The sequence below is a fragment of the Oncorhynchus gorbuscha genome, linkage group LG14 (assembly GCF_021184085.1).
Source record: "Oncorhynchus gorbuscha isolate QuinsamMale2020 ecotype Even-year linkage group LG14, OgorEven_v1.0, whole genome shotgun sequence".
NCBI classification, from domain to species: domain Eukaryota; kingdom Metazoa; phylum Chordata; class Actinopteri; order Salmoniformes; family Salmonidae; genus Oncorhynchus; species Oncorhynchus gorbuscha.
In genome coordinates this window covers 51,353,060-51,374,911 of record NC_060186.1, presented here as the reverse complement: position 1 = coordinate 51,374,911, position 21,852 = coordinate 51,353,060, and the positions used below count along the sequence as shown (strand labels likewise).

Genomic DNA, 21,852 nt, shown 5'->3' with positions numbered 1-21,852 from the left:
TAAATTGAAATGAATTCATTGGGCCCTAATCTATGTATTTCACATGACTGGGCAGGGGCCCACCCACTTGGTGATTTGTAGTTTTAGGCTGGGTTTCTCTATAAACACTGAAGACTGCAGATGTAAAAAGGGCATTATAAATACATTTGATTGATTGATTGGTGGTTTAGGCTGGGTTTCTGTATAAACACTAATGACTGCAGATGTAAAAAAGGGCATTGTAAATACATTTGATTGATTGATTGGTGGTTTTAGGCTGGGTTTCTGTATAAACACTGAAGACTGCAGATGTAAAAAGGGCGTTATAAATATATTTGATTGATTGATTGGTGGTTTTAGGCTGGGTTTCTGTATAAACACTGAAGACTGCAGATGTAAAAAGGGCATTGTAAATACATTTGATTGAATGATTGGTGGTTTTAGGCTGGGTTTCTGTATAAACACTAATGACTGCAGATGTAAAAAGGGCATTATAAATGCATTTGATTGATTGGTGGTTTAAGCTGGGTTTCTGTATAAACACTAATGACTGCAGATGTAAAAAAGGGCATTATAAATACATTTGATTGATTGGTGGTTTTAGGCTGGGTTTCTGTATAAACACTAATGACTGCAGATGTAAAAAGGGCATTAAATACATTTGATTGATTGGTGGTTTTAGGCTGGGTTTCTGTATAAACACTAATGACTGCAGATATAAAAAGGGCATTATAAATGCATTTGATTGATTGGTGGTTTAGGCTGGGTTTCTGTATAAACACTAATGACTACAGATGTAAAAAGGGCATTATAAATATATTTGATTGATTGGTGGTTTTAGGCTGGGTTTCTGTATAAACGCTAATGACTGCAGATGTAAAAAGGGCATTATAAATATATTTGATTGATTGGTGGTTTTAGGCTGGGTTTCTGTATAAACACTGTGACGACTGCAGATGTAAAAAGGGCATTATAAATACATTTGATTGATTGATTTGTGGTTTTAGGCTGGGTTTCTGTATAAACACTGACTGCAGATGTAAAAAGGGCATTAAATACATTTGATTGATTGGTGGTTTTAGGCTGGGTTTCTGTATAAACACTGACTGCAGATGTAAAAAGGGCATTAAATACATTTGATTGATAGGTGGTTTTAGGCTGGGTTTCTGTATAAACACTAATGACTGCAGATGTAAAAAGGGCATTATAAATACATTTGATTGATTGGTGGTTTTAGGCTGGGTTTCTGTATAAACGCTAATGACTGCAGATGTAAAAAGGGCATTATAAATATATTTGATTGATTGGTGGTTTTAGGCTGGGTTTCTGTATAAACGCTAATGACTGCAGATGTAAAAAGGGCATTATAAATACATTTGATTGATTGGTGGTTTTAGGCTGGGTTTCTGTATAAACACTGTGACGACTGCAGATGTAAAAAGGGCGTTATAAATACATTTGATTGATTGATTTGTGGTTTTAGGCTGGGTTTCTGTATAAACACTGACTGCAGATGTAAAAAGGGCATTATAAATACATTTGATTGATTGATTTGTGGTTTTAGGCTGGGTTTCTGTATAAACACTAATGACTGCAGATGTAAAAAAGGGCATTATAAATACATTTGATTGATTGGTGGTTTTAGGCTGGGTTTCTGTATAAACACTGAAGACTGCAGATGTAAAAAGGGCATTATAAATACATTTGATTGATTTGTGGTTTTAGGCTGGGTTTCTGTATAAACACTGACTGCAGATGTAAAAAGGGCATTAAATACATTTGATTGATTGGTGGTTTTAGGCTGGGTTTCTGTATAAACACTGAAGACTGCAGATGTAAAAAGGGCATTATAAATACATTTGATTGATTGGTGGTTTTAGGCTGGGTTTCTGTATAAACACTAATGACTGCAGATGTAAAAAGGGCGTTATAAATACATTTGATTGATTGGTGGTTTTAGGCTGGGTTTCTGTATAAACACTAATGACTGCAGATGTAAAAAGGGCATTATAAATACATTTGATTGATTGGTGGTTTTAGGCTGGGTTTCTGTATAAACACTAATGACTGCAGATGTAAAAAGGGCATTATAAATACATTTGATTGATTGATTGGTGGTTTTAGGCTGGGTTTCTGTATAAACACTAATGACTGCAGATGTAAAAAGGGCATTATAAATACATTTGATTGATTGATTGGTGGTTTTAGGCTGGGTTTCTGTATAAACACTAATGACTGCAGATGTAAAAAGGGCATTATAAATATATTTGATTGATTGGTGGTTTAGGCTGGGTTTCTGTATAAACACTAATGACTACAGATGTAAAAAGGGCATTATAAATATATTTGATTGATTGGTGGTTTTAGGCTGGGTTTCTGTATAAACGCTAATGACTGCAGATGTAAAAAGGGCATTATAAATACATTTGATTGATTGGTGGTTTTAGGCTGGGTTTCTGTATAAACACTGTGACGACTGCAGATGTAAAAAGGGCATTATAAATACATTTGATTGATTGGTGGTTTTAGGCTGGGTTTCTGTATAAACGCTAATGACTTCAGATGTAAAAAGGGCATTATAAATATATTTGATTGATTGGTGGTTTTAGGCTGGGTTTCTGTATAAACGCTAATGACTGCAGATGTAAAAAGGGCATTATAAATACATTTGATTGATTGGTGGTTTTAGGCTGGGTTTCTGTATAAACACTGTGACGACTGCAGATGTAAAAAGGGCGTTATAAATACATTTGATTGATTGATTTGTGGTTTTAGGCTGGGTTTCTGTATAAACACTGACTGCAGATGTAAAAAGGGCATTATAAATACATTTGATTGATTGATTTGTGGTTTTAGGCTGGGTTTCTGTATACACACTAATGACTGCAGATGTAAAAAGGGCATTATAAATACATTTGATTGATTGGTGGTTTTAGGCTGGGTTTCTGTATAAACACTGAAGACTGCAGATGTAAAAAGGGCATTATAAATACATTTGATTGATTTGTGGTTTTAGGCTGGGTTTCTGTATAAACACTGACTGCAGATGTAAAAAGGGCATTAAATACATTTGATTGATTGGTGGTTTTAGGCTGGGTTTCTGTATAAACACTGAAGACTGCAGATGTAAAAAGGGCATTATAAATACATTTGATTGATTGGTGGTTTTAGGCTGGGTTTCTGTATAAACACTAATGACTGCAGATGTAAAAAGGGCATTATAAATACATTTGATTGATTGGTGGTTTTAGGCTGGGTTTCTGTATAAACACTAATGACTGCAGATGTAAAAAGGGCATTAAATACATTTGATTGATTGGTGGTTTTAGGCTGGGTTTCTGTATAAACACTGAAGACTGCAGATGTAAAAAGGGCATTATAAATACATTTGATTGATTGGTGGTTTTAGGCTGGGTTTCTGTATAAACACTAATGACTGCAGATGTAAAAAGGGCGTTATAAATACATTTGATTGATTGATTTGTGGTTTTAGGCTGGGTTTCTGTATAAACACTAATGACTGCAGATGTAAAAAGGGCATTATAAATACATTTGATTGATTGGTGGTTTTAGGCTGGGTTTCTGTATAAACACTAATGACTGCAGATGTAAAAAGGGCATTATAAATACATTTGATTGATTGATTGGTGGTTTTAGGCTGGGTTTCTGTATAAACACTAATGACTGCAGATGTAAAAAGGGCATTATAAATACATTTGATTGATTGATTGGTGGTTTTAGGCTGGGTTTCTGTATAAACACTAATGACTGCAGATGTAAAAAGGGCATTATAAATACATTTGATTGATTGATTGGTGGTTTTAGGCTGGGTTTCTGTATAAACACTAATGACTGCAGATGTAAAAAGGGCATTATAAATACATTTGATTGATTGGTGGTTTTAGGCTGGGTTTCTGTATAAACACTAATGACTGCAGATATAAATATACATTTACATTTACATTTAAGTCATTTAGCAGACGCTCTTATCCAGAGCGACTTACAAATTGGTGCATTCACCTTATGACATCCAGTGGGACAGTCACTTAACAATAGTGCATCTAAAAATCTAATATATTTGATTGATTGGTGGTTTTAGGCTGGGTTTCTGTATAAACACTGACTGCAGATGTAAAAAGGGCATTATAAATACATTTGATTGATTGATTGGTGGTTTTAGGCTGGGTTTCTGTATAAACACTAATGACTGCAGATGTAAAAAGGGCATTATAAATACATTTGATTGATTGGTGGTTTTAGGCTGGGTTTCTGTATAAACACTAATGACAGCAGATGTAAAAAGGGCATTAAATACATTTGATTGATTGGTGGTTTTAGGCTGGGTTTCTGTATAAACACTGAAGACTGCAGATGTAAAAAGGGCATTATAAATACATTTGATTGATTGGTGGTTTTAGGCTGGGTTTCTGTATAAACACTAATGACTGCAGATGTAAAAAGGGCGTTATAAATACATTTGATTGATTGATTTGTGGTTTTAGGCTGGGTTTCTGTATAAACACTAATGACTGCAGATGTAAAAAGGGCATTATAAATACATTTGATTGATTGGTGGTTTTAGGCTGGGTTTCTGTATAAACACTAATGACTGCAGATGTAAAAAGGGCATTATAAATACATTTGATTGATTGATTGGTGGTTTTAGGCTGGGTTTCTGTATAAACACTAATGACTGCAGATGTAAAAAGGGCATTATAAATACATTTGATTGATTGATTGGTGGTTTTAGGCTGGGTTTCTGTATAAACACTAATGACTGCAGATGTAAAAAGGGCATTATAAATACATTTGATTGATTGATTGGTGGTTTTAGGCTGGGTTTCTGTATAAACACTAATGACTGCAGATGTAAAAAGGGCATTATAAATACATTTGATTGATTGGTGGTTTTAGGCTGGGTTTCTGTATAAACACTAATGACTGCAGATATAAAAAGGGCATTATAAATGCATTTGATTGATTGGTGGTTTAGGCTGGGTTTCTGTATAAACACTAATGACTGCAGATGTAAAAAAGGGCATTATAAATACATTTGATTGATTGATTGGTGGTTTTAGGCTGGGTTTCTGTATAAACACTAATGACTGCAGATATAAAAAGGGCATTATAAATATATTTGATTGATTGGTGGTTTTAGGCTGGGTTTCTGTATAAACACTGACTGCAGATGTAAAAAGGGCATTATAAATACATTTGATTGATTGATTTGTGGTTTTAGGCTGGGTTTCTGTATAAACACTAATGACTGCAGATGTAAAAAGGGCATTATAAATACATTTGATTGATTGGTGGTTTTAGGCTGGGTTTCTGTATAAACACTAATGACAGCAGATGTAAAAAGGGCATTAAATACATTTGATTGATTGGTGGTTTTAGGCTGGGTTTCTGTATAAACACTGAAGACTGCAGATGTAAAAAGGGCATTATAAATACATTTGATTGATTGGTGGTTTTAGGCTGGGTTTCTGTATAAACACTAATGACTGCAGATGTAAAAAGGGCGTTATAAATACATTTGATTGATTTGTGGTTTTAGGCTGGGTTTCTGTATAAACACTAATGACTGCAGATGTAAAAAGGGCATTATAAATACATTTGATTGATTGGTGGTTTTAGGCTGGGTTTCTGTATAAACACTAATGACTGCAGATGTAAAAAGGGCATTATAAATACATTTGATTGATTGATTGGTGGTTTTAGGCTGGGTTTCTGTATAAACACTAATGACTGCAGATGTAAAAAGGGCATTATAAATACATTTGATTGATTGATTGGTGGTTTTAGGCTGGGTTTCTGTATAAACACTAATGACTGCAGATGTAAAAAGGGCATTATAAATACATTTGATTAACGACGCATACAACTACATGTAATAAGCATGTCAGAAAGTCAAGACAAAGCAAGCAGAGTTGATAGAGGAGCAATACATCAAACAATGTTTTGATAATATTCTGCCACCTAGTGGAGAATAGCTATACATACAGCTTCACTTGGAAGTGGTTTGGGATCCTCTCTCTTACAGCGCTGATAAAACATAGTGGTAAGAGCCCTGTACAGCCTCTGATTATCAGACACATTTGACCCATTGGAGGACTAATATCATTGATGTCAAGATTACATTTAAGAATGAAAACACCAAAAAGGCTATCTATTAAAAGATTGTTTTATTCACAATAGAAGTGTAACAAATATAGTTTATGAAAATTTTTGCTGCTCATTAACATCATTTCATCCATAAGTTCGTAAGATTTATATAAATGTAGAATGGAATATTTACATTTTAATATGAAAGAAACAAAAACAAACATAACAATTTCCCACAAAATTAAAATAACATTAACCCAAATAAACTATGTGCAATGGAATGATTATCAGCAATATTGTACAGTTTACATTTCTGAGGTTGTTTCACGAAACCATTAACAAGAGATTCACAAATAAAAGGCATTGTAATGCGAGAGATCGTCAACACAATATTCAACCACAAAGTCAATTGGAAATGAACAGCACGTCTTCTAGTCTGCATACTGAAAGAAAGAGGAAAATAAATGTCATGTTTTCATTTTACAGCGACTTTACCGTTTTTCTGTATTCCTACGAGTCATCCCTTCTGCTCCCAAAAGCTGCAACAGTCGGGAGACACTTAGAGACAATATATGCTTGATCTGACAACGTGGTCTGAGGCGCCATATGGATGGTGTGATGCAATTGCGGCGCCTCTGGAGGCACTCAGAGGCCAAATTGAGCTCCCTACCGCATCCCTGTGAGCCTCTTGAATTTTGTAACAATGCGGAAGGCTCTGTATAGCTCCGCATTGACATGATTGGTTAACGGTAGGTGAAGGCGGGAGGTCCTGTATAAACACAAACTCACTTCCTTGACAACAGCTCTGCACTGCTCTGCAAAGCTCAAAGTATGAACGCCCTGACTTCTGCAGAGGCTGTATCACTGTAAATGCTGCACGGCCAATGCAGATGTCTGATTGACTATGCAGCGCCTTTTAGGCTCTCAGAGACGGTGAATGCAGCAATGTCATATCTACAGTGTATAGTGAGTGATACTCTCTTCCCTCGAGCCCGAATGGCTGCCATAATTAACTAGGTGGAGGGGGATCTCAACGTATATGGACATTAATATTGCTTCCTCCAGTAAGGTAAACAGGGACTACTTTGACTTTGTCTTATTAGAGAACAGTAGAGAAAGCAGAGGTTGCCCTGCTGGCGTTTCAATAGGAGGCCTGGAAGAGTGTAGCTCCAGCAGGTAGCGGATATCAGTGAGGCTTCTTAAACCTCTGCTCTATTTTCTAGGGTCAGAATATGACTTCAAAAAAAGATGAAGGCCTCTTGATCGTACCCCATCTATTTCCCAATAAGATGTATGGGGAGACATTTTAGGAACATCAGCGCCCCCTGTCTGTGAAAGTACACCGCAGAAGAACAGAACTGTTGGACTACGGTTTCCTACAAACACACTTCTCTCTCTAATGTCCATGTCTGTGTGTTCATAAACTTCCATGGTCATGAGTGTGTTTGAGAGTGTGTGTAGTGTGAATGTCTATGTATGATGTGTCCAGTATGTGACCATTTCAATGTATTGGTCCTCTTTTCTCTATACAGTATTCAGCATGTTTACATGTTCATATGTGAGTGGATTTCATCCAGTGTAGTGAACAGAGAACCTTACTTGCATCTTCTCATTGCATGTCAACACAACTAAACAACTCCTCTTGTGCTTCCTCTTATTCTCCTGAACGGACTAACAGCTTCTTCAGATGGGTACCACGACACATTCCTTCAGCATTTTGTGCTTTCCAGAAGAAAGGAATCAACAAATAAATCAACAAATTAAGATCAAGGAAGGCAAAATAATCTTAAACATCACATTTGATGGTACATTCATTCATATGATGCATTCGTTCCATATGATTGACTACCAAGCTCTTGGTCCGACTCTGCCCTGGTCTCCCCCAACTCCCAAATAATCCACAACACAGTGCCCTCGCTCTCCACAGTGCCACCTAGGGGCCTGATCCCAAACCTTCCTTCCAATGTACTACGGAATAAATTATCAGTATAACAACTATTTTACATCACATGGGATTCATTGTCTTTACCACCTCTAATAAAGAAAAAACAAAAACACACGGCAACTTTGTCGATTTAAGAACAAAGGAACATGTTGATGGGGGTTGGGAAATAAAGTGAGCTCTGACAAACTGACTAGGCTGAATGAATTGATGAAATGTTGATAGAAGGGATGAGCTCTACTTTCCCAACACGTTCCATATTTCAGGAAGAAGGGACCAAGCTAAACAGTAAATGTGTCCACTTCATTAACTGAAAGGTTGTCCTCACTGCAGGTCTTTCCCCCGTGACTTCATCCCCTTTATAAACCTACTGCGACCTGCTACACTCAAATGACTGGAGGACTGGACTGTTGTAGTACTGGTTGTCCAAAACTAGATGGCAGTGTGGTAAAGGTGATAAAACCTTCAGCCAATGCCACCTGGACCGTCTGCTAACTACCAGACTACCTGTATAAATAAAAGCCTTGCAATTTGCCTGAACTGCTTATTCGATAGACTATTTCAGACGGAAAGGCACTATTTTGACTGGATTTCAGCTATAGAGCAGGTGAGAATCAAGCTCTGGGTCTTTAACAGAAATACACCTAAACGGTCCATTGTTTAAGTGCGACTAAAATCATATTTACGATAAGAACAACCCAAATCCGATAATATGTTGACTGACATAAAATCTGTTTTCAGTCACACCCACAATCACATACCCGAAATACATGGAAAGAAAGAAAATGATAAAGCTGTATTCAAATCAGTATGGCTTTTTTTGAGTGATGGTGAATCTTACAGCGTAGTAGTGTCCTGTTCTCCTCACAGAGGAGGGTAAATCCTACAGCCTCTACAGCACTGGGAGGGGAGGGCAGCATGCAGACTGATTGTTATCTCTACACGATGACAAGACAAGCACTCATGGACGAGGTGGTTCTGAGTGGTGGTTCCCAGTCCCCAGTAGAGGGCAGTCTGGGTCAGGAGAGGCAGGCAGCCCGGTCCGGTTCCATCTGGTTTGATCATGGACTCAAAAACAGGAGTGAGTCCAGTCTACCAGGGGAGTGACCTGCCTGGGGGAGCTCCACCCACAGTGGGGGAGGAGTAAAATAGACAGCCCCGCCCACTGCTCAGAGAGGGAGGGGATAGAGGAGTTCCGAGATGGGTGGAGTCAGGTCAGGGGGTGGTCCACTATTCCAGCTGGTTTGGCTTGTCTGTGTCCGTCATCTCCTTCTTGATGACAGGGAGGGGGTGGGCCTCTGTGTTGAACACCCAGTGCTCGAAAGGAAGATGGTCGTCATCAGAGAACAGCAGGAACAGATATCTGAGGGAAGGAGAGCGAGACTCAGTTTAGTTCAAACACTAACTTCTGATCAACACGAGGCCTTAAGAGAACCCAGATATTTACATCAACAACCTCTACTCCTACTTGATGTCCATGAGTGCATCAGTCTGCGAGAACATCCACTAGATGTCTGAGAGTGTCAGAGAGGACAGTGGAACGGTCTCACAAATCCCAAAACCAACTACGGGAACAAACAGTTCAGCAACTCTCCTATGCCAATATTTTCCCTGCCAAGCTTGGGGTGAGCCAAGCAAACAATGTAGAATGATAAATAAATTAAAACGACAAGACTCGAAACAATTTATGTTTCCTGCCGCCTGCCAAAAGCTATTGGGCTCGGCGTGAAGTCGCAAATCCAAAAAGTTGAGCCCAGCAGCAGCAGTTGGAGTGCAGGAGGGCCTATACCCTAAAAGTCCTTAATCAGGTGCAGATGTGACACTCGTTAAAATGTACAGACTATAAAATGGACAGGGATTGGATGACGCCACGCCCGCCCTGCATAGCCACGGTAACCTTGCGGGCGCCACTCCATTTCCAGAGTGAGGAGAAGCAGAGTAGTGTTTTTTGAGATCTGTTCAGTTTCATTACTAAAAATGTGGGTTGAATGTTGTAACACAGAATAAAACAGATTGGAAAAATGACAGCCGATTACTATTCACTTTAATGAAATATTTCTGATGTTGTGTATCTTACATTTGTTGTATTTGGTGGCTATGTTTTCATTCCATGTCATCATCTCATCTCTAAAGAGCTGCTGCCTGTACCATCTGACAAAGTCACCATTTTAGTAGTTATTCAATGTAAATAAGGCATACTTTTATGACTGCTGAATATCAACTATCAAATCACTTAGATCATGTATGTTCAGGTAGAGATACCGCGAAGCAACAGCTGCTCTCGATATCACCTCGTGACTGCGCATTCTTGTGCCTCTTCCGTAGATGCGCAATGGATTATGGCCATTGTAGTTCATTACCACGCTTTATGCGCTAAACTATGTAGAATACAGGCCAATATTCTAATTTGTTTATCACATAAAACTATGTAGAAACTACAACGGTCACGCCCTGGCCATAGAGGCTTTTATTCTCTATTTTGGTTAGGCCAGGGTGTGCATAAGGTGGGCATTCTAGTTTCTTTATTTCTATGTTTTCTATTTCTTTGTTTCTTGCCAAGTGTGGTTCCCAATCAGAGGCAGCTGTTTATCGTTGTCTCTGATTGGGGATCACATATAAGTTGTCATTCTCCCTTTGGTGTTTGTGGGATCCTGTTTTTTGTTAGCTCTGTGAAGCCTGCAGAACGTGACCTTCGTTATTATTTTGTTGTTTTGTTTGGTGTTCTGAGTAAACAAAGAGTCATGAACACTTACCACGCTGCACCTTGGTCTCCTTCCGACGACAAACGTTACAGAAGCTCCCACCACAAACGGACCAAGCAGCGGGGTCAGGAGGACTGGACATGGGAGAACATCCTGGACGGCAAAAGATCCCGGACATGGGAGGAGATCCTGGCCAGAAGGGATCGCCTCCCATGGGAACAGGTGGAAGCAGCGAGGGAGTCACGGCAACGAAGCAAGCACGAGAGGCAGCCCCCAAAAAGCCACAGCCCAGTGCGCTCTGTGCAAGCTCCCCGCAGTGGCCGTGCTAGAGTGGGCATTCAGCCAGGACGGACTGTGCCGGCTCAGCGTTCCTGGCCTCCAGTGCATCCCAGGTTATCCTGTGCCAGCTCTATGCACGGTGTCCCCGGTTCGCCAGCAAAGCCCAGTGCGGCCTGTTCCAGCTCCCCGCAATTTCAGGGCTAAGAGGGGTATCCAGCCAGGACGAGTTATGCCAGCTCTGCACTCCAGACCTCTGGTGCGCCTCCACGGCCCAGTGTGTCCTGCGCTGGCTCTACGCACTATGCATCCAGTGCGCAGTCATAGCCCAGTGTGTCCTGTGCCAGATCTCCACACTCACCGAGCTAGAGTGGGTATCCAGCCAGGACGTGTTGTGGCAGCTCCACTCACTAGGCTGCCAGTACGTCTCCTCAGTCCGGTGAGACCTGTTCCGGCTCCACATTCAAAGCCTCCAGTGATGATCCATGGCCCGGAGCCTCCGGCGACGATACATGGCACGAAGCCTCCGGCGACGATCAGTGGTCTGGTTTTTCCGGCGATTATCTGTGGTCCGGTTCCTCCAGTGAAGGTCCATGCACCAGGGCCGCCACCAAAGCGAAGGGATCTGCGCCGGAGCCGCAGCCGTGAAGAGATGCCCACCCGGACCCTCCCCTTTAGAGCCAGGTTTTGTAGCCGGAGTCCTGGCCAAAGAGGCTTTTATTCTCTATTTTGGTTAGGTCAGGGTGTGAATAGGGTGGGCATTGTAGTTTCTTTATTTTCTATTTCTTTGTTTTTTGCAGATTGTGGTTCTCAATCAGAGGCAGCTGTTTATCGTTGTCTCTGATTGGGGATCACATATAAGTTGTTGTGGGATCTTGTTTATTGTTAGCTCTGTGAAGCCTGCAGAACGTGACGTTCGTTATTCTTTGTTTGGTGTTCTGAGTAATTAAAGAATCATGAACACTTACCACGCTGCACCTTGGTCTCCTTTCCGACGACAAACGTTACAACAACTCCCTACTACATCACATAGTTCAGGCTGGATCTGATTGATCTCTAGAGAAACTGTGCAATTTGCGTATTGAGCTCACGGAAAAAAACGAACTAACTTGAATTCAAATAATTAACTGACAGTCAATTAGTTGTTTAAAAAAACAAAAATAATAAAAACAAAAATTGAGTACTTCAGTCACTAATGACAACAGTCAAATTCCCCTCGCACCAGCCCCCAGGTTCTCAGAACCCAAAGCCTCATTTCACTCCACTAGTAATGTGTAGTAAGAACTCATTAAGTCATAGCAGCATAGCATCTTTCTTTATTTCATTTTTTATTTTGTTGGTGTTGTATTTTACCCCCTTTTTCGCCCCAATTTTGATCTTGTCTCATCGCTACAACTCCCCAACGGGCTTGGGAGGTGAAGGTCGAGTCATGCATCTTCCGAAACATGACCCGCAAAACCGCGCTTCTTAACACCCGCCCGCTTAACTCGGAAGCCAGCCGCACCAATGTGTCGGAGGAGACACTGTTCACCTGACGACCGGATGTCAAGCCTGCAGGCGCCCGGCCCGCCACAAGGAGTCGCTAGTGTGACGAGCCAAGTAAAGCAAACAGCCAGACATACATCTTTACATTTAGTCATTACTGCTAATTTGACCTCACGCAAAGGCAGGAGAACCCTGGCCAGGAGGCTGAGAGAGAGATGGAGAGAGGGAGAAGAGCAATGGAGAGGAGGAGAGCGATGGAGAAGAGCGATGGAGAAGAGCGATGGAGAAGAGCGATGGAGAGAAAGGAGATTCAGGAAGAAAGAGGGTGAGACAGAAAGAGGTAAAGAGAGGGAGAAAGTAGGGAGAAAGGGAGAGCTAGAGCCTAAAAGATGGATTTTGCAAGCATTAGTAAACGAGTCATTTGGGGAGTCCTGGCATTTGGAGAGACCCTATTCGCAAAATTGCTGCACTTTCCAACACCATTAAATGAAATGCTAGAGAAGTTTAACAGCTCTATTAGGTGGTGGGACTCACACAGCATTTCATATAAGCATCAGTCAGAGGCAGATTAGCCCAGGTGTTTGGGGGTTTGGGCAAAAAGAGGAAAAATAACACCAAAATCAAAGTGCCACAGAGCTGTTTACTGCACAGAAGGAGGGAAACGGGCACGTATTTGTTACTGTTGCTGCTGTGGTTGTCAACTGTTACAGCAAGACGTCCTCACTTACCTCTCTTGGATCCTTTCTCCAACCTTGAAACTGTATTTTTTTTTCCTGTCTCCCCCAGGTCTCTACCTCTTTCCATTTCCTTCTCCCCCTCTCCTGCGTGCAGCTTGGTGTTATCTGTCAGTCATGGTGACGTGGCTGTCCTTACAGCCCCTAGCCCCCAGAGCAGAGTGGGGAGACAGAGCAGGGACAAAGAGCCTGTGACCTCTTTATAAGGTCACACCAGAGTGCTTTGACAAGGCTCCCACAAGAGGGGAGCAAAACAACACCACTGATACGCCATAGAAACCATAGAGGGGAGGGGGGGGGTTAAATCTCTCTCAGACCAGGATTAGACTGGACAATAGACAGAGAGACCCATATATACGCCGGTAAGAGATATGTTACAATGAGCCTATCTCACTGGACCCACATTATATGGTCTGTCTAACCCCCCAGGCATTGTGCTATTATTAACAGTGAACGAGAGAGAGAGGAGAGAGAAAGGAGAGAGAGAGAGAGAGATTTTCAGAGCGAGAGAGGGTATAAGGGCTCAGTAAAAGCAGTCTGCCTCCTCTTATCGGTCTCTGTGTGTGACTGCTGCTATCAATCTCGGAGAAGACTGCTGAGGTCCCTGTAGTACAGTGCACACTGTGCTAGCAGAAGCCTGCCTGTCTGAGCCGGCCGTGACAAGACAATACACACAGGACGTCAGTTGTTTCTCCTCAGAGGCCAGCAGGCACAGCACAGACAGAGGTGAAGTGAGTGCTCATTGGGGGAAAGACATTCTACTTCTGATCTGTTTTGAAGTGTTCAAACAAACTGAATGTCAGGAAGCTGCCAGAACACAAAACACAGAGACGTGTCTGTTCTTTAGGCTGTGATGAAATACTTGAGCAGGTTTTTGGTGTCATGAAACAAAATGTAGGTGTGACTCTCTTTACCAGGAAAACATTGCCTGGATATAGACAATGTTCCTCTATATGGCCTTATAATCTTGGTTAACCCAGAACTAAAGACTCGCGTAAATAATCAGCTGCTCGATCAAGTTTTGGATCCATACGCGTTAAAGGGCAACTCCACCACTTTTTCAACCAAATTGTAATTATCTCCAGCACAATACTAGTGTCAACATATGTGAAAACGGTGCACTTCTAAGTTTTGTTTAAAAATATATCAAGTTAAAAAAAAGTTAGAAATGCCTTCTAGAACAAGTGAACTTTCAGGTGCCTTAATAACAAACTTCTATGTCAATGTGAAGAACAACATGACCTGCACCAAAGTCAAATTAGGATAGAACGTTAGGCCAATGAAACAGTGTCCAAGTTGTAAAATTCTCCAGTAGAATGTCCTGCTTTTAGTTGCTTTTAGCTACCCGTTTTTCTAGATAAACAGATACTAAATACATTTTTAAACGGACAGGTTAATTGGTGTTAACATAAACCAGTTATGCTATTTTGGACCACCAGGCTGCTGATGTCATGCAGCCTGTCGTTTTTGTGCTAATACTTTTTCATAACGACAAAGAAAAGTTTGATGTCGGATGACAACAAAATGTTCATGATGTCACTGCGACAACCGTCTACAGACGTGCAGATTGACATGTGGAAATATTGCCCATTAAGAGAAGAGATGAAGAGATGCTAAAACGAGGTGCGGAACTGGAACGAGGAGTTCTAACCTCTTAGCAAGTTACGGGCCGAATGTATCCTCCCCTTCCGAAATCCGAAAGATGCGAACACCTGTGAAATCATGATTTGTCCAAATACCCAGTGACGAAAAACCCAAACACCTGAACAACTGCTTCTCTTTAACCACTGCATCCCATTTTGTCCCAACAGATTCTACGGTACCAGTTATGTTTAGGTAGATCTGTCCAGGAGAGAATAATGGCCTTAATAGGGAGGACAATTACTTCTATACGTATGTGACCATTATATTGTCAAACAAATCCAATACTATAATTATTCAAGGAACGGTTCTGGGGGGAGGACGTATGATGACAAGGATGCAAAAAAAACCTGATCGATTTTCTGACAAGATCGATTTTTATTCCTCTCTAATGGCAAGGCCAAAATGTCAATGCTATGTCTCCAGATGGCTCTTAGCAGAGTAAGTTGACAATGTGTGTGTGCGTGTGTTAGCGCCTTACTTGAGTGTCTCTGCCAGGTAGAAGCTCTGCTGGACGTCGTCATGGTTGGGGCTGGTGGCGTAGACGTCTCTCACTCCACTGTAGCCTCCCTCCACACGACAGTGCTTCTCCAGAGCCTGAGAGACAGAAGGAAAGAGAGAGAGAGAACAGAAAATAGAGAGGGAGAAGAATGAGAGAACAGAGGGTGAAAAAGTGTTGAGTTGACTCTGTTTCTTATGGCAGGGTGTTGTAGATGTATGCACGGTGGTGTTCGCTTGTTGTTGAACTAGCATATTTCCCTTCAGTGTGGCTGCTCTGCCTGCAGGTGGGGGGGTGGGGGGGGGGAAGAGGAGAGGAGGCTGCATTAGGCAATATGACTCAGGGAGAAAATGGAGCTGAGGAGGATGGAGCTGGGGCTGCAGTGTTTACACATCCACCCTGGCTGAATGAGGGCTGAGGGCAAGAGGAGGAGTTATCTGCAGACGGGCAGAGAGGCAGGCTCCAGATCATATTTATGGCTAACACAAGGCCCATCACAGGTAATCTCATGTCATTAGTGGATACAACAGCATGGCTCTGGGATCTGAGCAATCAGCATTCAACATTACCACTGTTCTGATCTGTTGCCGCATAGCAATGAGAGAGAGGAGTGTATGGAGGAAGGAAGAGTCTCAGAGGTTTTAATGACTACTGTACTCAGAACTAGCGGTGCGTAGGCCTGAATGAGTCTACACATCACAATGAACAGGGGTCTGTTGGCGTACAGAGCCCTTTTCACTTTTTAGGCTCCCGAGTGGGGCAGCGGTCTAAGGCACTGCACCTCAGTGCTAGAGGCGTCACTACAGACCCTGGTTTGATTTCAGGCTGTTTCACAACCGGCCGTGATTGGGAGTCCCATAGGGTGGCGCACAATTGGCCCAGCGGCATCCGGGTTAGGGTAGGCCGTCATTGTAAAAACAAATTTGTTCTTAACCTTTTTGGGATAGGGGGCAGCATTTTCACTTTTGGATGAATATCGTGCCCAGAGTGAACTGCCTTCTACTCTGTCCCAGATGCTAATATATGCATATTATTATTATTATTGGATAGAAAACACAGAATTTTCTAAAACTGTTTGAATGATGTCTGTGAGTATAGCAGAACTCATATGGCAGGCGAAAAACTGAGAAAAATCCAACCCGGAAGTGGGAAATCTGAGGTTTGTAGTTTTTCAACTCAGCACCCCATTGAAGATACAGGGTGATATTCATTATGTTTCACTTCAAGGCTTCCACTAGATGTCAACAGTATTTAGAACCTGTTTTGAGGATTCTACTCTAAAGGAGGGGCTCATTGAGTGAGTGGTCTGGCAGAGTGCCACAGCCTCGGTCTGGCACACTCACGTGAAAGGTAGCTACGTTCCACTTCATTTGTACAGACAAAGGAATTGTCCGGTTGGAACATTAATTAAGTTTTATGTTAAAAACATCCTAGCCATTAGGTTGGCATGTTTCTACGGGCTGTAATGGAACTTTTTGTCCGACGTCCGGCGCGACCTGAACGCGCTTTTGGATTTGTTTACCAGACGCCCTAACAAAAGAAGATATTTGGACATAACTGATGGACATTATCGAACAAATCAAACATTTATGGTGGAACTGGGATTCATGGGAGTGCATTCTGATGAAGATCAAAAGGTAAGTGAATATTTAAAATGCTATTTCTGAGTAATGTTGACTACCCAATATGGCGGGTATCTTTATGGCTGCTTTGTTGTCTAAAGGCTGTACTCAGATTATTGCATGGTTTGCTTTCTCCGTAAAGTTTTTTTTGAAATCTGACACAGCGGTTGCAATAAGGAGAAGTTTATCTAAAGTTCCATGTATAATAGTCATATCTTGAGGGCCTCCCGGGTGGCACAGTGGTCTAGGGCATTGCAGTGCTCGCTGTGCCACCAGAGACTCTGGGTTCGCGCCAAGGCTCTGTCGCAGCCGGCCGCGACCAGGAGGTCCGTGGTGTGAAGCACAATTGGCCTAGCGTTGTCCGGGTTAGGGAGGGTTTGGCCGTAAGGGATATCCTTGTCTCATCGCGCACCAGTGACTCCTGTGGTGGGCCGGCCTCAGTGCGCTAACCAGGTGCACGGTGTTTCCTCTGACACATTGGTGCGGCTGGCCTCCGGGTTGGATGCGCGCTGTGTTAAGAAGCAGTGCGGCTTGGTTGGGTTGTGTTTCGGAGGACGCATGGCTTTCGACCGTAGTCTCTCCCGAGCCCGTACGGGAGTTGGAGCAATGAGACAATATAGTAACTACTAACAATCGGATACCACAAAATTGGGGTAAACTACATAAAAAATAATAATAATAATAGTCGTATCTTTATCAATGTTTAGAGTATTTCTGTAAATTGATGAACGTAACGCTGTAAACTCAGATTTTTTTATATAAATATGAACTTTATCAAAACAAAACATACATGTATTGTGTAACATGAAGTGTGATGAAGATCAAAGGTTAGTGATTCATTTTCTCTAGTTCTGCTTTTTGTGACTCCTCTCTTTGGCTCGAAAAAATGGCTGTGTTTTTCTGTGGCTTGGTGGTGACCTAACATAATCGTTTGAGGTGCTTTTGCTGTAAATCCTTTTTGAAATCAGACACTGTGGCTGGATTAACAAGAATTGATCTTTAAAATGGTGTAAAATACTTGTATGCTTGAGGAATTTTAATTATGAGATTTGTGTTGTTTTGAATTTGGAGCCCTGCACTTTCACTGGCTGTTGCGGGGGTCCTAGACAGGTTAACTGACTTGTCTAGTTAAATAAAGGTCAAATTAAAAATGTTAAATTCACTGTCAAAGTTCTAAGAGGAAGAGTCTCTTCTCAGTGGAGGCTAGGAGCGGACAGGATGAAGACAAACATGACAGATAGGACTGTGGTGGGATAATTCTGAAGGATGATAGTTCTCACCTGCACAGCCTCCCAGCCCCACTCTCTGTACTTGGGGTCGTGGGTGAACCTCCACATGTACATGTAGGTCTCGATGACCTCAGGCCTCAGGATGAAGTACTTCTCGTTCTGCCGTGTGGCGATGGCCTCCACGCCACCGTCAAACCTGAACCCCTCTGGGCCCAACTTCAGGGCTGGAAGAGAGGGAAGCAAGGAAGAAGACAACATCGTGAAAAACTCTAACCAGATCTAGGAGAAGGTGATGAGCAAAACAAACATATATAAAAAATAACTAAAGATTTTAACCTGGCTGGCACTACGCTCTACTTACCCAGCAGCCCCTCTGGCCTCAGAGAGAAAACAGGCTCAACGCTCATTAATCTTTCATTTCACACTGGCTTGCTCTAAAGAGGGCTTGCTCCTTTTGTCTGGGCTTCAGAACTAATATCACCTCACCTGGGAGGAAGAGTTTCTTAGCCTACCCCTGCTGTAGAGGGAGAGGAAGAGCTTCTTAGCCTACCCCTGCTGTAGAGGGAGAGGAAGAGTTTCTTAGCCTACCCCTGCTGTAGAGGGAGAGGAAGAGTTTCTTAGGCTACCCTTGCTGTAGAGGGAGAGGAAGAGTTTCTTAGCCTACCCCTGCTGTAGAGGGAGAGCTTCTTAGCCTACCCCTGTTGTAGAGGGAGAGGAAGAGCTTCTTAGCCTACCCCTGCTGTAGAGGGAGAGGAAGAGTTTCTTAGGCTACCCTTGCTGTAGAGGGAGAGCTTCTTAGCCTACCCCTGCTGTAGAGGGAGAGCTTCTTAGCCTACCCCTGTTATAGAGGGAGAGGAAGTGTTTCTTAGGCTACCCTTGCTCTAGAGGGAGAGCTTCTTAGCCTACCCCTGCTATAGAGGGAGAGGAAGTGTTTCTTAGGCTACCCTTGCTCTAGAGGGAGAGCTTCTTAGCCTACCCCTGCTGTAGAGGGAGAGGAAGAGCTTCTTAGCCTACCCCTGCTGTAGAGGGAGACAGCCACACTAGTGTGCCCCAGATGAGGGGGTCAGTCAGACTCACTGGTGCGGGCGTAGGACTCGTGGCAGGTGCGGGCGATCTCTGCGGCCTGCTCCATCTGGTGACCCGTCTTGTCCTCGGGAGCTCCGTCGGCCCCCAGGGCGATCATGCCCCCGGCGAAGCACGTCAGGTGACCCATCTTGTGCTCCAGCAGGCCGCCCTTCCACTCAGCGATGTACGTCAGTCCCCCGCTGGACTTCCTCATCAGACTGGTCTCAATGGCCTGGAGGACAATGACAAGAACGGCATACAGGTGAGCCGTTTATCCAACCCCAGTCCCAGACCGGGGCCCTTCCCACTACAAATGGAGTGGAACATGAATAAATACCACCCAAACAGCATTGTTAACCTTGATAAAACGGATGTTGTTTGAAAACCAGGGGTCCCAGCTGGTGGCCAGTATTATGTATTTGCTTGTGTGGCGTGGACACAGAACGCTGCTCCTATTTGTCCCTGGCTTTTACTGTAGACGGGAGGGCCACTTTATCCCGAGACATTCTGGAATGGCGGGCTGCGTTTCATCCACGGCGAGACACGACACCAGGAGGATCACAAATGATTCAAAACGACGGCCTGTATCTCCCGCTAGCCACACAGCAGGTGTCCAATACAGTAAGATCACAACTGACAGACAACACACGGTTATTACACGACCATTACCGATGAGAGAGTAAAAATCCTGCCTTTTAACATATGGAATAAATATGTGCAGTGAGTCGACGGCAGCTTCAAACGCTATACTATCTCAGGTGCATTCTCTGATGCGCCTCGTTGTTCATCGCTTCATTTGGCACATTTATTTTCATATTTCATTGAGTTTGCTTTTCTCCTGCCGAGAAATCTCCCGAAAGCAATTATGTTTTTAAAAGATAATTCAGATCTGTGCTTTTGTAGTGTGTGACCCATCACGTAAATGGGGCCGTCTATATGCGCGTGGGCATTGCCTGGCGTGTTCCGCCACAGAAAATCAGCCGATTAATATTCTCCTAAACTGGTTATTTCATTTCCTTTGGTCTCTTTAAAAGGCAGCCTATATCCTGTTTAGCAACAGCCCAGCCTTTTCCAGCTGAGAAGAAATGTAAAAAATCTCAGCCCATTTCCTTCAATCTCAGCCTCAGACTACTAGTGCTTCGAGAACAAACAGACCTGGACAGAGGCAGGCAGCGGCACATCTTGTTCAGCACTGGCTGCTTCGATTCTCATCGGGGGGATAGAGAGCATGTAGGCTGGGCCGGTGCTGAGGCGAGGATGCCAAGGAGCCATTAATAAGTGAACAGAGTCTGTTCCTAACCAGCTGCCTTTCAGGCTGTCTGACCCAAATGGAGGATGGCTTGGCATGGCAATAGGGACCCTTTCGCTGTGGGTGACCTGCTTGTGGTGTCTCGCCCAGGTGGATGGCAGACAAGCGGGTTGGTAGGTAGGCAGTTGTGGTGGGGAAACAAGGCTGGCTGGGAGTGGAATGGAGGGAGGGTAATATCCTGGAGCAGTCTGGGTCCTTGTGGACCTCCGTACAGAGAACAACATTATCTCCAACAGGACAGGAGGCTTGGCTCTAATGAAACAGAGAATTTGGCTAGCAGCATTCAGAGCACATCTCACCAGACAGAGCTCTGAGTCTGGTTGACCCCCATCCACTGAAAGCTTCCTCCAACCCCACTTACTCACTCCTCCAGCTTCTGTGGAGTGCGGTTAGTACTTCACACTCAGAGATAACCCCTGCCTGGCGTAGCACGTCTTGCTTTCACATAGCAACCCACACAACTGGTCCTGCTTTCCGACTCGGACTGTTCAGTCATTTAAGAACTCCAACTGTTGTTATCGCACTGACAAAAGAAGCTTTCAATGGAGGTCAAAAGAGCCTCGTGAAACGGTTTAGTCAGCGCTTTGGAATGCACGGGTACTGTAGCCATTAAATCTCTGTAGGAGAAGGACGAGGAGAGGAGACGAGAGTAGGAGAAGAGGAGCAGAGGGGAGTGGGGTGGGGAGGATGGGATGGGAGTGGGGGAGAGGAGAGGAAAAGACGGGAGAGAAAAGAGGAGAGGTGTGTAGGCTAGGTAAGGTGTCTTGAGGGTTTACCTGCAGAGCGTCATAGTAGAGCTTCTTGCCCTCCTCGTCCGTCTTGTCTGACATCAGCCAAGCCTTGAGCAGGTACTCATAGAAGCTGTCTCCCAGGCCGCCCACTGACACATGATCTACAGGACAGAGACAACACGAAAGATTTGAGCGTCATGCTGGAGCCAGGCTTCATTTACCTATCTCATCTTGCCAGCAGCAGCCCTCCCTCCTCAGTGGCCTGCCTCACCTCAGGATGATGAATGGCCCAATGATGGCGGCCATCTCAGCACCCGAGGCTGTTTACACAGGAAGATGGCCCCTTAATACCTGCTCAGCCTCCGAACCTCAGTGACAAAGGGACGTGTCTGGCATAGGCCTGGCCAAGGGGACGGGGACACCTTTTCAAACAGAGCCCAACAAAGCTACAGGAGTAATGGGATTAGTCTCCTTTGATGGCTGATGTATGGAAGATGTCTGCAAGGGGGAGATTGGCATTCTGATGAGTTTAT

The 21,852-nt window shown here is 43.2% G+C and overlaps 1 protein-coding gene across 1 annotated transcript in view; it reads right to left on the bottom strand.

The window, feature by feature from the left end:
* Positions 1-6,145: 6,145 nt before the first annotated feature.
* The window catches only part of LOC123995065 (mannosyl-oligosaccharide 1,2-alpha-mannosidase IA-like), a 165,074-nt gene continuing 149,367 nt past the window's right edge, over positions 6,146-21,852 (bottom strand). The window contains exons 8-12 of the mRNA XM_046298356.1: positions 21,365-21,480; positions 19,292-19,511; positions 18,266-18,438; positions 15,346-15,461; positions 6,146-9,389 (exon numbers count right to left, since the gene is read on the bottom strand). Coding sequence (XP_046154312.1) covers positions 9,257-9,389; positions 15,346-15,461; positions 18,266-18,438; positions 19,292-19,511; positions 21,365-21,480 — 758 coding nt within the window. The 3' untranslated portion in view covers positions 6,146-9,256. The remainder of the gene's footprint in view (positions 9,390-15,345; positions 15,462-18,265; positions 18,439-19,291; positions 19,512-21,364; positions 21,481-21,852) is intronic.